Source organism: Apodemus sylvaticus, chromosome 8 (genome assembly GCF_947179515.1).
Source record: "Apodemus sylvaticus chromosome 8, mApoSyl1.1, whole genome shotgun sequence".
Classification (NCBI taxonomy): Eukaryota; Metazoa; Chordata; class Mammalia; order Rodentia; family Muridae; genus Apodemus; species Apodemus sylvaticus.
In genome coordinates, this window is record NC_067479.1 from 58,677,999 (window position 1) to 58,695,063 (window position 17,065).

At 40.4% G+C, this 17,065-nt stretch overlaps 1 protein-coding gene across 3 annotated transcripts in view; it reads left to right on the forward strand.

Annotated features, from left to right (window-relative positions):
* The first annotated feature begins 3,295 nt into the window (after positions 1-3,295).
* Positions 3,296-17,065, forward strand: part of Adam28 (ADAM metallopeptidase domain 28) — a 53,019-nt gene continuing 39,249 nt past the window's right edge. For all 3 annotated transcript variants that reach the window (XM_052191109.1, XM_052191110.1, XM_052191111.1), the window contains exons 1-6: positions 3,296-3,451; positions 9,625-9,728; positions 11,365-11,441; positions 12,335-12,413; positions 13,258-13,334; positions 15,988-16,180. In XM_052191109.1, the coding sequence (XP_052047069.1) occupies positions 3,400-3,451; positions 9,625-9,728; positions 11,365-11,441; positions 12,335-12,413; positions 13,258-13,334; positions 15,988-16,180 (582 nt within the window). In that variant the 5' untranslated portion in view covers positions 3,296-3,399. The remainder of the gene's footprint in view (positions 3,452-9,624; positions 9,729-11,364; positions 11,442-12,334; positions 12,414-13,257; positions 13,335-15,987; positions 16,181-17,065) is intronic.

A 17,065-nucleotide genomic window follows, 5' to 3' on the forward strand; every position in this document is an offset into this window, starting at 1 on the left:
TTGCAAGAAGACATCAGTTTAGTTCCCAACACCTACACCTGGAAACACACATCCTCCTTCAACTCAACTCCAGGGGCATCTAATGCCCATTCTGGCCTCTGATGGCACTGTACAAACTTTGCATATATGTACACATATAAATAAATAAATAAATAAATAAATAAATAAATAAATAAATAAATAAATAAATAAAGTTAAAATTAAAAAATAATTGTTGAAATTACAAAAGTGTACTCAAAATGATAGCAGACATGTATTGTAGGAGGTGGCTTTCCCAGCATCCCTTGCAGAAATCACAGCAGACAAGAGCTGCACAGTTGCATCTGAGGTTTAAAACATTGATGAGCTTTGCGTCCAGGTGTAGCAGGAAATATTAAATAAGAATCCCATGCTACTGCCGGCAAGGCACTAACAGCCAGGTCAGCCTGTTTTCAGCCTCACAGACAGGCCAACCTGTTCTCAGCCTGGCAGACTGACCCGCAGCTCTGAAATCTCTCCGCCTGGCTTGCTAAGTTCCTATGGCAGGTCGCTGTCACAACAGCCCCATGCTTCCAAATTCCCATGGCAAGTTGGGGTGCACTTCTTGCAAACCCACAATTTGCCACCGTACCTTCCCCTCTGGAACCCAGTTGAGTCACCCTGAGAAGGAAAACACCACATAAACTTGGTTTAGAATCAGCGGGTAACACAATCGCTGGTTGCAGCAACTAACATCCTAAACTGTAAACTATTCTAAGTTACAAATCCTCTGGTGGATCCCAAAGGATCCACCACCTGAACCGGGGGCCTCTGCTACCTACATTTTGCCTTCCATCACCCTCCTGTCCAAAATGCCCTAGCCTTTTTCTGCTTCCATCTTCCTCTCTCTGACCCGGAAGTCCCACCTACTCGCCCACTGACTGGCTCCTTGAAATCTTTATTCATTAGGAGGAAGGTTCTGCCACGTCCGGTCCAGTTTCATTGTCACTGGGTGTAATGTGATTCTTGAAAAGTGATCATCTTGCAGGGAACTTTCTTCAGATGACTTTTAGCTCAGAGAAGCTGGTGTTGATAAGGAAAAATGTAGGCGCTTTACAAACACATGTCCAATGTACACTGTTATTGTTCCCCACAAAGCCTCTTTGAATCAACTGCTGGTTGCTGCTCATTGTACAACATTAGAACTGACTGGTGTCTATGTGAGATGTAAGACAAAGTCATTCAGCGAGACATGGAACGTGGCACAGCAATGAGAAACTGGCAGAACTGCACCCCTATGTGTCTTGCCATTCACGAGCCCTGTGCTCCTCCTTCTCTTGCTGCGCCATCTATCTCTGTAACCTTCTGGCTTCTGGAGAGGCACGAGGAAGACCGTGTATTTACAGCATCGGGCAGGGTTCTGGCAATTTCTGTCATTATCCTTTTCCCTCACTTCTATTCATTAGGATTTTCATTAAATTCTAAGTTCAGCTTGTTCGGGATCCCTGCTGTGACAGCAACTTTCTCTGTGACTGTGGAACACTTAACCACTGTCCTGAGTAAAGATAAGTTGTCCTATGTCAGAGAATTAATTACTGGGGAATGTTACTTCTGTGGATGATGGCACCATTCAGAATGCGGGTGTGATGTCACATCAGAGGCCTGTGTGCTGAGCGAAGAGAGCAGTGGCACCCAATACCCCATACTTACAGATGCCAACTTCTTGTTCAAAACAGCTGGTGACCAGGTTCCCAAGTCACATGCTAATGTAAGAGTTATGGACCCCGGAGTAGTCATATGGAAGAAAATTTCATAAAAATATGTTTAAAATTTTTATTTCTCTTCCTCTTCCTCCTCTTTCTCTTCCTCCTCCTCCTTCTCTTCAGTAGCAGCAGCATTCTTTAGCTTAAGCTGGCCAAGAACTCATTATAGATCCCAAATTGGCTTCACACTGTAGCAACTTTCCTGCCTTAGTCTCCCAAGTGCTGGTGTTATAGGTAGATTGAAAGTCTTGAAACATTTAGTAATGAAGACATTGCCCGCCTCACAATAAATAATGGGTATTGATCCTACCCAGTCATGTTGAAATCTACTAAAGTACACTATTTATGTATAAAATAATAGGCCAAGACAGCCCATTCAATAACACTTTAAAGCATGGAGTTCATATTCCACTCCTTCTATTTTCTGCATGAGTAATGTGAGTAACCAGCCTAAGCCTCTTAATCTACACAATGGAGACAATGAGTCTTAATCTGGTGGAGTCTTAATGTTTTTAAACTTGATTTTTTTCACATACAAAATGGGGTTAAAATGGTATTTGAAAGACAAACGTGTCAGTAGGACTAATATAAGAAGAACACTAGTTTTGGAGGGCACCTAAAATTTAATAAGCAACTACATATAATCTTTTGGTCACAGAGTATTGTTTCATGCCCATAATCCAATTTAGCCTCCTAATGGCAACAACAGACTCAGAGACTCCCCTCTTCCATTCCTGAGTCATCGTCTTTCATCTTATTCAAGCCTTCAGTTAGAGTACAACCACCTTGGTGATCTGCAGTCTTGTACTTCTGTTATTGAAAATCATTACTGCATAGGAAGGGTGTAGCTCAGCTGATAAAATGCTTGCCATGCATGCATCAAACTCTGCATTTGATCTGCAGAACTGCGTAAAAATTGACTTTGGAGGTAAACCCTACAAATCCCAGAACATCCACAGCATGTTACAGGAGAGCCTAGAATTTGTGAAATTCTGTCTTTAGAAACATCTTATTTCAGGGTAGTCTAAACTTCTTGTGAACATCATTGTGTGAGAATACAGTGCAAAGTGATTGAAAATAAGAATTTCACACATTAGATTTAATTAAAAATCACTCTATAAAGCAAATGTATATCTATGTAAAAGAATATTACCCACAACTTTTATTGATTTAGCTGAAAATGATAAATTCATGTTTAAATATATTTTATATATATGTGTGTGTGTCACATGTACACATAATAATGCATGTGTGCGTACTATATAGCATATACATATTCCAAGAATTCTGTTCCATATTATTATGTATGTGATATAGTGCCTGGCACATATCAAGATCCGTCAATGCAGTTACCTCCTTGTGACCTATTGAGCTACCATAATACCTTGAAAACTTGCTATTTTAAGTTTGAATGGACAACACAGAGAAGAAAAGAGAGGGAAATAATAGCTCCTAATAGAGGAAATTTTAGAGCCAGCCAAGAGGCAGCCAGGACTTCCGCCTGCCATGCCATTGCGGCAGAACCACAGCGCCCAAGTTGTGCAACACCTTCAGTAAACACTTGCTGAGGCGTACACAATGAAGCAGGGAGTTTCGTTCTGTCTCCCTTAAGAGGAGGCTGGGGCAGAAGCAACCTCACAGGTGTGAGTGGAGCAGCCACTGCTCCTGGGATCACAGAATGCAGCAATGGCATCTTCTGGTGGTCTCCTTCCTCCTTTCTCCAGTTCCAGGTAGGCATTAACCCTTTTGGGGTTCTGTTCAGCATGTCACAGGACTGCATGCTAGCTGCTCCTGGTTTTGTGGTATATAATATGTTGGCTATCTGGTTCCCCCACAACCCCCTTTAACTAGCTTTTCTAACCATTTGGACTGGTTTTCATCTGCAGCCTGGGATCTGTGATGGATGTGCAGGAGAGCAATTAGAGGTTTCCTTGAAACATTTACATGTCAGCTCTGATATCTTTAAAAAGAGAAAGGGAAGCCCCCATACGTTTAAACCATGAATATGACCTTTGAATCCAAAAGCAAAATGTGCCACTTTTTAATTCAATGAAACAGCTGTTTTGACTGGTTGTGACCACCAAGATTTGAGGAAAGTATCTGCTCTTATAATTGGGGCCATTTCAGCAACTTACATTACTTAGGACTGCGTGTTGTCACACTTAGAATAGATACCATTAATTAGTAGGGGGCTGTGCGGACAAAGCGTTGTCATGTTCTTGCTGAGGAGGAGTTTTAGGTCCATGTGGCTTGATAACCCAGTTCCATTTCACTGGTTAGAGCAAACATCTAAGAATTTAGATGAGGGGACGGCTACTTCCTAACAGCATGCAGCTCTCTTCATTTTATAAATTTTCAGCTCGGTTTCACGTGTCTGGGATCTGTTGACACATTACTCTGGCTTGTTCTGTGTTTGGAGCTTCAGTCTTAGCATTAGCTGGCAAATGTTTTCTTAGACCATAGAATATTTGCTGGATCCCAGGAATGAACAGACTGTGAACAAATGTGAAGCCATCAAGCACAGAAGGGTTGTCCTTCTTCCTAATGCCCTTGACACTTTCTTACCAAAAATGGCTTCTCCACTGTTTTCCAGACTTGTAAAAATTGTACTTAATATTCTTAAATATTTAGGATACTAACATATCCTTACAGGCATTACCCGTTGACTACAAATTCCTAGATGTATACAAATCAAAGAGTAGGGATTCCCTTCATTTATTAGAAATTTTTTAAAAGAAGTATCTATCTATCTATCTATCTATCTATCTATCTATCTATCTATCTATCTATGTGTAATACTACACCGTTGCTGACTTCAAACACACCAGAAGAGGGCATCAGATCCCACTACAGATGGTTGTAAGCCACCATATGGTTTCTGGGAACTAAACTCAGGAACCCTGGAAGAGCAGTCACTGCTCTTAACCACTGAGCCATTATCTCCAGCAGCAATTTTTTTTAAATAGGAAGTCTTTCTTCACATTTTCCAAAACCACAATCCCCAGAACTCTTGGGGACTCCACACTCATTAGAAGCTGAAGAACTACTTGGGATCCAGTTTGTTCAAGGTGAGAAAGTTACTGATCAGGCAGTTCCAGTAACAGAGTCCCATGGGTAATGGTGGGACCTATGCATGCTACTATCTTTCCTAAGAAATCAGGCATCAAACTGTTTCTGCTCCCCACAACTCTGCATCAGCAACATGGTAGCAAGAGATGTAAAGCCTTAGAGTCATGCCTAAGTGTGCTATCATTCTGAGGGTGTGATAACAGGCATTCTGACTGCTCTGCAGTGAGGGGACATTCATCGTGAGTAGGATGCCACGCTGCCTCCTTTATCATCCATGTTGCCCTTTCCAAGGTATCCCCCTGCCTCTGGAATACCCTTGCTGGATTCCAAGGTAACTAGTTTCACAGCCAGAATGCAAGTAACAAAGTTTTGGTTTCTTCTCTCTTCTTCTGCATCTCTCCCTCCCTATCATCAGAACCCTTTGCAGGTGCCCTCTGCCAGTAACTTTGACCTGCTTTAACTTTTATTTTTAAATAAACGATGGATATGCAAAATAGGGCCCAGTGCTTTTAATGAGCATCACCATCCCCTGAGAAAAGTGACATGGGATTTCATCAGAGGGAAAGAAAAAACAAATATTTAAAAGGACATGGCAAGTGTTTTAGAAAAGAGAAAATAAATTAATGCCTCCACAAAGGTAAGTCTCCATCTTGTTTCAGGTATATGTCCAGGGAGGCACTTTGGCTCAAAAAAAAAATAGCTGTTATTTCTAGTGATTGGAAAAAGTAAGCCAGTAGGCACAATTTAACCTATATAGCCAAATAATAACTCTCTTAAAATATGAGTTCTAGTCCTCCCCATTCTCATTTTTACTGAACAACATTTAGAAGTACAAGCATCCGAGAGAACAGAGTGTCAATGTCAATGCATAAACTTGCATTAAAGGTTGAACATCTCCTTTGCAAAGACAGTCATGAAACAATTTCACAGATTTGAAGGAAATTTAACAGGAAATGAAGATGCCTCTATTATACACAAATGTCCCAAAATGGACCTAGTTAGAACAGCATTCTAGATTGAGGTCAGCTACATCAATCTCATTAATGAGCTTTGCTTTATTTTAAACTAATTTTTGGTTAAAAATCTAATCCACAATTCCACACTCACACACACACACCTCTAACTCAAACCAAAATAACTGTTTTCCTCTTGATCCAGTTTTCCCAGTCAAAACTTACCCAACACATGAGTTCTGTGGGACATAGGAAGCAAACATTAAAATAAATTAATGAAACATATTGTGTTACATCTTGGATTTGTGTAATCCCTGGATGCCAGTTAGCTCTGTTTATGCTACTGGCTTCCAAATAATTAACTTGAATTTATTCATTTGGGAGAAGATTGCCCCATCTCCATCAAATGGGAGTCCATGTGAGGCAAACAATATCTGTCTACTCCATCTTTTCTGTGGTGTGGAAATCCCTACATCTCAAATATCTTAATTCAAGGGACTTACAGCTTTCAGGAGAACCAGAGCTTTCTAAGAGAAATTCTATCTGTTTCTTTACAGAACTTACTGTGTTGTAAGAGTTTGGCGTGAACTGGAAACTTAATTCATTTAGCTAAGTGAATTTGCTAAAGACTTTAAGAAGAAATATTATTGTATTTGTTTTGGTTTCTATTTGGAAGTGTTGCCCCATCAAAGAGTGAGCTGGGAATACATTTTGTAGCTTGTATGTTTTGACTCAATATTTAAAACCAGGTTGGTGATATCTGCCTTTTATGAACTATTAGGCTTCAAACTAACTAAAATTGAAGTTACAACACAGAAAACTGCTTGCTGTTGAATAGGGCGACCTAGTTTCCTGTTCACTTTTCTCATTAAGAAGGAGTGGGGCTATGATCATGTTCTTATTTATAGGAAGGCCCAGGTAGGTATTGCCAGCACCTATGACTCAAAGGACAAGTCTGCTGGTTTCCTGCTGTGATCACACATGTTGTGGATGAACCCCACAGATGAGGGGTTTTGGTTGGTTGTTTTTCTCATTTTAATAAAACTAAAAAATGTTTATGTGTATGGGTGTTTTACATCTGACTGCTGAGGCCAAGAGAAGATGTCAGATCTTAAAGAAACAGTCTCCAGGTGGGTGCTGGGAATCAAAGCTGGGTTTTTTAGAAGAGTAACTTAAACACTGAGCCTGTCCTCCATCCCTCCAATGTGGCATTAAAATATTGCTACTTTTTAATTGTGTGTGTGTGTGTGTGTGTGTGTGTGTGTGTGACTGTGTGCATAAGTGCATAGAGTGCAGGTGCTTGTGCACACCAGAAGAGGGTGTCAAGGGCCCCAGAGATGCAGATTAAGGCAGTCGTGACCCACCTTAGATGTGTACTAGGAAGTGGACTTTGGGTTGTCTGGAAGAGCAGGAAGTACTTTTAATGACTGAGACATCTCTGCAGCCCCACTCCTCCTTAGAATGGCATTTAAGAAAGAGAACCATCAAGGCTGCAGCATCAGTGAGAGGTGGCTTCATGACTCAATGTCTATGGGGCTAATTGTGCTGATTAGCCACCTTAGTACACCAGGTAGCATGCAGGCACCTTAGGGTGTGTTTGCTCTGTGTCAGTGAATTAAAGAGGCAGCAGGGAATTGTGCCCTTGTCATTAGCACATTTCTGACAAGAGCTGTGGCATCTCACTGCTGTGAAGTAATCATGAAATTTTAACAGGAGAGAATGACCATTCCACATTTAAGAACTTCAAACATTTTTTTGGTCAATAATACTATTATATTTCTTTACCAAAATTACAATTAATTGAATATATATTTAATAAAGATTTATATTAAATTCCACAAACATAAAGAACACAAATATTACCTCACTAATGCAAAAGCAAGCAGCTCAAGAACTTTGTGTACTGGGCTTTGTGTTTGGGATTGGGAAGAAGAAGGATCTTGAGTTTGAGGCTTGCCTACTGAGTTCCTGGCAAAGCAAACAACAACAACAACAACAACAACAAAACCCTCAAAAAAAAAAACAAAAGAGAAAGTGATAAAAGAAAAAGAAAATCTTTGTACAATTGCTACAGAGTATGACAGGAGCTTATTTGTCACAGCTGATGAGAATGTATCTGAATGACTGTGACCCTATTGAAAACACAATAGTGGTTTGTGTTTATTTGTATATATTTATTATATATACAAATCTATTTGTTATAGACTATATGACACATCACAGACAAAGCCTAGTCAGTCATTTTTTTTCAAGGAGTCAAAATTTGAAATCTAAAATTAAGATATTATAGTACCAATACTGTCTTTATATATATATATATACACACACACAGAGAGAGAGATATTAAATAGATAGATAGATAGATAGATAGATAGATAGATAGATAGATAGATAGATAGATAGATAGATAGGTATGTGAATATTTTGCCTCTTACATGTATGTCTGTACTCAAATTTCATGTCTGCAGGCCAAGGAGGCCAGTCGAGGGCATCCGATTCCCTGAACTGTGGTTACCACTGTGACCTGCCATGTGGGTGCTGAGAGGAGAACCTGGGACTTCTGCAAGAGCCACCAGTGCTCTTAACTGCAGAGCCCTCGCTTCAGCTCTAGCTTTGTTTCTGAAATGTTTTCTAAGAGCGAACCCCAAGCCACAGGGTTTCTTCACTGCCTCAATCACTATTTGACTCTGAGTGCCTTCTTAGAGCTGTGTCCCTGTGGACAACAAAAATAAAATTTAAAATCCAATAAAAATTATTGGAAAGCCCCGGATTTCTCTTTTAGCCTAATTTCCAGGAAAGGCTTGGATATGAGTCTCCTCAACTTTTTGGTTGTTTGAGATGAATTTCCACTTTCCTCCTGGTGTGACTCTAGCTGCCACACAGCCCTTCCCTGGTCAGTGACTGTTCAGATCCTCTATTCTCATTTTCATAGTTTTTCTACTTAAAATAAATGTTTTCAGTATTTCTCATGCCATTCCTCTCTAGGAGCCTAACACTGGAGCCTCTTTTTCTAGAACTATGTTTCAAATATAACTATTGAAAACTCCAAAGAACATGTGTTCAATCAGAAATGGTGGGTATCTGCTTCCAATTTCATAGCCAATGTGGTCTGGAGTGTTTCTATTTTGTTATTGAAGTGATCAACTTCCAGAACTGGATTCTGTCTAGCTTTTATCTTGTTTCATCTTCCTGCTGGGCAGTTGCTGCCCAGATCCAAAACAATAAAGAAAAATGGGAAAATTGACAAGAATATTATCATCAGAGAGGCACTTGAGAATATTTCCTTGAAAAATATTAAAAATCAGAAATTAAAGATCAGGGGTGGGTAGGTGGGTTTCTGGTGTTGTTCACTTCTCCTCGTGTCTGGGACCAATGACCTAAATCACTGAACGTCTCTCTGGGGCATCAACCATTGGAGTGAGCATAACTGCTGTATTAGTCAGGGTTTCTATCCCTGCATAAACATCATGACCAAAAAATCAAGTTGGGGAGAAAAGGGTTTATTCAGCTTACACTTTCCACATTGCTGTTGATCACCAAAGGAAGTCAGGACTAGACCTCAAGCAGGTCAGGAAGCAGGAGCTGATGTGGAGGCCATGGAGGGATGTTACTTACTGGCTTGCTTCCCATGGCTTGTTCAGCCTGTTCTCTTATAGAACCCAAGACTACCAGCCCAGGGATGGCACCACCCACAAGGGGGCCTCCCCCTTGATCACTAATTGAGGAAATGCCCCACAGTGGGATCTCATGGAGGCACTTCCCCAACTGAAGCTCCTATCTCTGTGGTAACATCAGCCTATGTCAAGTTGACACACAAAACCAGCCAGTACAGCCGCCATTACTGAACAGCTAAACCTTCTCTTCCTTCTTTTTTTCCCCAGCAAGTGCAATAAAAGAACTCCCTAAAGCCAAGAAATATGAAGTGGTTTATCCCATAAGACTTCATCCACTGCATAAAAGAGAGACTAAAGAGCCAGAGCCAAAGGTTAGTATGCCTATGATGGTCTTAGTTCTTGTACATGCACTTTATGTGTCTTGCTCATTTACATGTATATGCATGTGAGGTCATAGATTATTATACTATAATGCTATCCATTTTGCTTGTGGAGACTGAGTCTCAATGGACTGGAATATACTCATTCCCAACTAGGTTGGCTAGTGAGTGCAGACTTTGATATTTTATAAAATATTATGCTGTATGCTTCCAAATAATTATATATAACTTACCTTATCTATTATTTGACTATCTACCATCTATCCATACACATTATTATATACAATTTAATTGTCTTAAATTATAGCCAGGAAATAAACAATGCAAATAAATGCAAATTGGCATTATCTGAAATATATATCTTTTTCTATGTAAACAACATTAAAATTTGTACAAGTCTTATAATGAAACAACACATTGTCAAACAAGGATGGCTTAAAATTTTAGTCACTAGAGTAAAGCTAATTGTATGTACTATGTGTCTCTGAGTATGCATGTGCAGCTAGATAGCTGTAAAACCTATTTGTACTGTGTGTGTGTATGTGTGTGTGTGTGTGTGTGTGTGTGTGTGTGTGTGTATCCATGCACAGGTAGATACGTGTAAAGGCAAAAAGAGGCCATCAGAACTCTTGGAGATCAGTGCTTGTGAGTCACTGTTTCCTGGGTGTTAGGGGTCCAACTAGGGTCCTCTGAAAGAACAACACATGCTCTTAATGAATGAGCCATTTGTCCAGTTTCATGATGCTGAGTTTTGAGTGATTTTGCAGAGACATGTGTTTGATGTGATAAGCTTGGTCTTACTGGAGACACATTGCTTGCCTATGTTACTTCTAAATATTAGTCTGATGCATGGTGACTTAATATATAGGGTGAATGTGGGTGGGCAGGGGTTGTTTCATTTCAACCACATGAATACCTAGGGATAGAGCTCAAGTTGCCAGGCAAGTGCCTTCACCCACTAAGACACCCGCTAAGCTGGCCCCAGTTAAGGGGACTTTTTATGTCTTTGACATAGCTCTACTCCCGTCTATCCTGTCTATCCCCACATGCTATCTCCTAACCTATAATTGTAAATATTTATTTTCATAATCAGTGGTCCAAATTAAACCTTGCTAAATATATCAAGGCTATATATAAAGATATCAGATAAGGAGGCTAGAATGTGGCTCAGTGGTAGAATCCTTAGCAAGCATTTGCAAGACCCTGGTATCAATTTCCAGCACAAACACACACATTCATGTACACATATAGACATACATGCACATATACACAGAGAAACACATGCTCATATACACACATGCACATGCATTCATATATGTTCAGACACACACGTACATGCACACACACAAATACACAGACAGATAAACACATACATAATGCACATACATATGCACATCAGAACACAAATATATGCACACACACACACACATACACACACATGCACATGCATACACACAAACACAGACCTAATTTGTCTATTTAGTTGACAGATTAATCTGTTGCCTATGGTCTAGACAGACGGTTGGTCTCACAGTCCACTGCTAGAAAAAAAGCATTACTTGCTAAGGATTAAATCAGTAGACATAGCCACTTTGGATTATCAGTGTATTTTTGCGTATTTTTGCAGGAAACATTTGAAACTGAGCTAAGATACAAAATGACAGTAAACGGAAAGATTGCTGTGCTGTATCTGAAGAAGAACAAGTGAGTGTGTGTCTGTCTACTGTTGTCCTCCTCATTTACAAGTCAAAGTGCAGAAAGTGACTGGTGAGGCTGCTATCAGCATTAGTGCTCCCAAAAGTGACCCAACAGTCTTCACTCTACTCCTAATGGACCCAAGAAGTCAGTGAATTTTTTTCCTTTGAAATGGTAGAAAAACATTAGGCAAAATAATAGTTTACTAGGCTTTTGGCACTTTATAAATAAAAAATGATGAGGTGCTAGTAGACATATTTTATTACTTTACCAAATGACTGAGTGGGTCCAATGTAATTTGCATTGGATTTTGTTTGTCTTGATAAAGAGCCTCACAGGACTATTCCCTGGGAAGGCTGGGGCAGAGGCAATGTTGTGCCTTCTCTACCAAACTGGTTACAAATTCTTACTTCTGTCACCTTTGACCTCAGTTCTGCTTCTTCTCAAGTTTCTCCTAGAAATAGCAACAAGGTCTCATGTGAACAGGGGCAGAGGTTTGTCTCACAGCCGTCTGGAACCTCTCTCTCTCTCTCTCTCTCTCTCTCTCTCTCTCTCTCTCTCTCTCTCACACACAAACACACACACACAGAGAGAGAGAGAGAGAGAGAGAGAGAGAGAGAGAGAGAGAGAGAGAGAGAGACAGGTAGACACACAGATACACAGAAGCATAGAGAAACACACAGACTCACCCACACATAGACACACACACACACACACACACACACACACACACAAACATCACATCACATCTCTGCTCAGTGTTTTCCTGTGTAGATGGACTTGTCTGGGACACAAGAGAAGCTGAGGAGTTGCAACTTATCTGGGCAGCCCAGGAAGTCTTTGTTTGCTGGATTTGGCAGTTGATGTGTGTGTGACTCTGCTCTTCCCTTTTCTTTCTCCAGCAAGCTCCTTGCACCAGACTACTCAGAAACATACTATAATTCCAGTGGAGACAAAGTTACCACAAGCCCACAAATCATGGTATGACATCTGCTATGTGCCTGGGTAATGGAGTGTGCCCTGCAGACCTAAAGATGGTGTCCTTGCCAGGCAAATAGGACTGAAACTGCTTTTACAGCCTTGGTGCTGTTTGTTTGTTTGTTTGTTTTGTTTTCCCAAACAGCAATAATCACTTAATGAATTTTTTCACATTATTACATTTTATTAAGATTGATGGAGGATGGCCCCAGTAACCATTTCCTGCTTTCGTGAGAAGCAGGCGGAAGGAGCATAGATTTTCTTTAGAGTTGTTTTCTGCAGACAGACTCTATAATGTGAAGAGCTAAGCATGGCTGCTATTTTTAGGAAACTATCACACCTCCTAATTATTTGGTCTGTAACACTCCAGACTACTTCTTCAATATCAAATGTAGACTTCCATATTGCCCTAAGTAATCCCCCCTTCATGGAGCCCGTAACTGTATCGCTGGGCATCCTCCCCAGGGGTCCCTTCTTTATTGCAAGCCTTCAAACCTCCTGGGATTCCATAGTCTAATATCACATCTCCTCCAAGATAGAAGGGCTGTGCGCTCCCAGTCTGTCTCTAACTTGAAGGGCAGTGGTGGTGCACACCTTTAATCCCAGCACTTGGGAGGCAGAGACAAGCAGATTTCTGAGTTTGAGCCCAGCCTGGACTACAGAGTGAGTTCCAGGACAGCCAGGGCTACACAAAGAAACCCTGTCTAAAATAACAACAACAAAGTCTCTAACTTAACTACCAAGCAGCAGAAAATTGTTCCTGTTGCAAGATGTCAAATTCTAATTGGTTGTGGAGTCTAAGAATTCTCAAGAATTCCCTTTACAATATGCCTTTTGTTTCCCTTAGGATAGCTGTTACTACCAAGGACACATCATAAATGAGAAAGTTTCTGCAGCCAGCATCAGCACATGTCAAGGGCTAAGGTGAGACTTGAGGACTATTTCCACATCCCACTGATCACAGTTCATGTTTGATAAGTCTGAAGACCGTCAGGTATAATTAGTTACATATTATAGTCAAGTGTGATATCTAACAGCTACCAAATTTTGAAATTTTGCATCAAATCCCATTTCTTTTTAAAGCATGAAATTAATACAACTGAACTGCCTTCAGTTCTGTTTTTATTCCTTTGTTATTTAAAAATGAAGGTTTTTGAGACTCACTTTTATAGTCAGACCTCTTCTTTCTCTCCTTGCTTTTATTTCTCATTAGTTTTTAATTTTTTTAATTCTTTTTTTTAATTTAAAAAAATTTTAATTTATTTTTTTATCTTATTTATTTATTTATTTATTTATTTACACTCCAGATTTTATTCCCCTCCTGGTCCACCCTTGGATAGTTCCATATTGTATACCTCCTTCCCACCCCCCCTGTCTCTATGAGCATGTGCCCACCCTACCAGACCTCTAAACTCCCTGGGGCCTCCAGTCTCTTGAGGGCTAGGTGCATCTTCTCTGACTAAACCCTGACCCAGCAGTCCTCTGCCATATATGTTGTGTTGGGGGGTTCACATCAGCTGATTTATGCTGCCTTGTTGGTGGTCCAGTGTTTGAGAGTTCTTGGAGGTTCAGGTTAATTGAGACTGCTGGTTCTCCTACAGGGCTGCCCTTCTGTCAGCTTCTACCAGCTTTTCCCTAATTCAACCATAGGGGTCAGCTGATTCTGTCCACTGATTGGGTGCAAATATCTGCATCTGACTCTTTCAGTGGATATCAGCCAAAATAAGTACAGAATGCCCAAGATACAGTCTACAGAACTCAAAAAGGTCAACAATCTGAAAGGCCCAAGTGAGGATGCCTCAGCCCCACTTGGATAGGAGAAGAAAAAGATCACGAGGCAGGAGGGAGGGAGGGCAGGAGGGAGGGACCTGGGAGGGAAAGTGGACAGAGGGAAGAGGGGAACATGATGTGCTATTGGGTGTTGGAAAAGGACAGCCCTGAGGGCCAGCAGAAAGTATGGAAACAGGCAACCTCAGGAGGTAGGAGGTTGAGGGGACCCTCCAGAATATACCAGAGACCTAGGAGTAGGAGGGACCTTAGACAGCATGCCCTACAATGGGGAAAGGGAGCTTGTAGAGCCCACCTCCAGCAGAAAGTCAGGGCATCAAGTGAGGTAGCTATCCCACAATCAGAACTCTGACCCATAATTGTCTCTGTCTGAAAGAACTGCAAAGATGAAAATGGAGAGGAGCCTGAGGAAAAGAAGGTCAAGCAATAGGCCCAAAGAGGGATCCAGCTCAAGGAGAGGCCCAAAGGCTTGACACTATTACTGAGGCTATGGAGTGCTCACAAAAAGGGACCAATCATGACCCCCCTCTGAAAGACCCAACAAGCAGCTGAAAAAGTCAGATGCAGACAGCATTTATCCTTAAGAATATTATATTCTTCGGCCTGGTATTGACTCCCTATATGTGTCTGTTACTCTCTGGTATTTTATCAATACCAAGAACTTATTAATTTCCTTTTCTGTGTGTCTTCATGTATACAAGAGTCTAAATCTCTATGTGTTTCAAACCAAGCAAATCGATTGTCTCATAAATCCATTATTTTTCCTGTATCTTTGACCTCATGGATGCAATAATCAAGTAATAATTTACTCAGTCAGACATCATAAAGTCTTTGAAGACTTCCTGCCTCATTCCTCCAGCCTCCATTTCCTTATCAAGCCCCAGTGACTGTATCTTCTATTTCCTGCTTGTCACTACATCTGTCTCTGTTAAGACATTTTACTTCAACTACCTTGTAATTCAACTAAAACCATTTGAAACAAACATCTAGGTCTTCCAGTCCTAGAAACTGCATACTCATGCATATCTACTTTGTACTAATTAGGTATAATTGGATACATGTGTATTTGCTAAATAATTGCATATACATTTTTAAAATGATTTCTATACATTCATTTTCCTCATTTTTGAATAAAAGATTTATAGAGGAAGAGACTGAAGATCTCTTCAGCCTCTGTTTTTAGTACAGTACTTAATTTAGAATGGTTCTCATTACATATATTACAGACAAACTTTAAATCATTGGAATGCTAGATTAATTAAGGAATAAAAATGCAACTGAAATTACTTATCATTTGCACCAAAGCCTCTCAAAATCTCAAAAGCAATCTAATGTGCAGTCAGCCATTTACATGGAAGAATAGAATGGAGTGATCTGTGAGTCAGCTTAGGCTTTAGTACCAGGCAGGATTTGTGAAGAAGTTGGAAATGTTTGCTGACTAAATGCTTCTCCTGCTCTCTTTCCACCCCATACCATCCTCCTATTACTCATTAAGTTTTTCTGTTTTACAGATTAAAAAGTGAGGCTACTTAGTTAAATAGCATTGCTGTAGATTCACAGCTAATCAGAAATAGGCCTAGAATTTTAATCTCTTATAAGCCTCCTTCACTTTTGAGGCCCCTGTAGGGTAGGGACAGTATGAAAACAGGAGGCAAGTGAGGAATCATTTCTAGTGTCAGCTGCAGATGAGCTGGGTTATTTTCTGGTCATGAGGATTTTGAGGACTCTGACTCTACAATTCCAAAGCAAGACCATTGTGTTAAGAAACCTGAATGCTTATGTTCCTCAGGGGTTACTTCAGTCAAGGTGATGAAAAGTATTTTATCGAACCTTTGAGCTCGGAGAACTTGGATGAACAGGCACATGCACTCTTCAAGGATGACCCCAATGAAGACCAGGAGAAGAGCGACTGTGGAGTGAATGATGCGCTATGGTTCCAAGGGCTGCATCAGGGCGTGGTCCTTCCTGCCACCAGGTTGATTGTGCGTAGGGTTTGTTTTGTGTCCTGTCCTAGGTTTTAATCTTTTCCCTTTGTCCTTTTCATATGTATGCATGCATGTATGTATGTATGTATGTGTGCTGTATGTGCATACATACGTGTATACATGACCCTGTCTGTGTGTCTGTGGAGACTCCAGGTTGCTGTCAAATGATTTTCTTAAATGATCCTCATCTTATATATTGAGATGCAATTACAATATTGGCTCCTAATGAGCCCAGATCTTACCATCTTGGGTAGCCTGACTAGCCATCTTGTTCTAGGAATCCCTGGTTTCTGCCCTTTCTGTATTTGGATTGGAGGTAGACCACTACACTCATCCATCTTTAACAGTGGGTTTGGACAGTTGAACATTTCAGAGCTCACATTTTCACAGGCAGGGTTCTATCTGCTCAGCCCTCTTTCCAGCCCTTGGGTCTAATCTTAGCAGTAAGCTTGTCTGGCATTTTATAGTCACAACTGAAACTAATAGTTTGTAGTTATACTCATGGTAAAACATTACTGTACATTAATTATTTACTCAATAAGAGTCTTGCATAAGCTATTATCATCAACAATGCCAAGTGCTAAAAAGAAGCCTGGAACATAATATCTCATAGCTAGGAGTAGACAACATTACAAATCTCACAACAATGCACATGTGTAGGGCCTTTTCTTTTGAGGTGGAAATAAGAGAAATTTGTCCTCAGAGTTGTTCAGTGCACTGGGAATGCAGTAGCAAGCAGCATAAACACAGGATCTACCTGTTGTAACGTAGAATATTTTTTCTTATATGGAATCTTGTTATGACTACAGAAGAACAAAACAAGCCCAGCTGTATTCAGCTGTGTGGTGTGCACTAAATTATTTCTGTCATTTCGCTTTCATT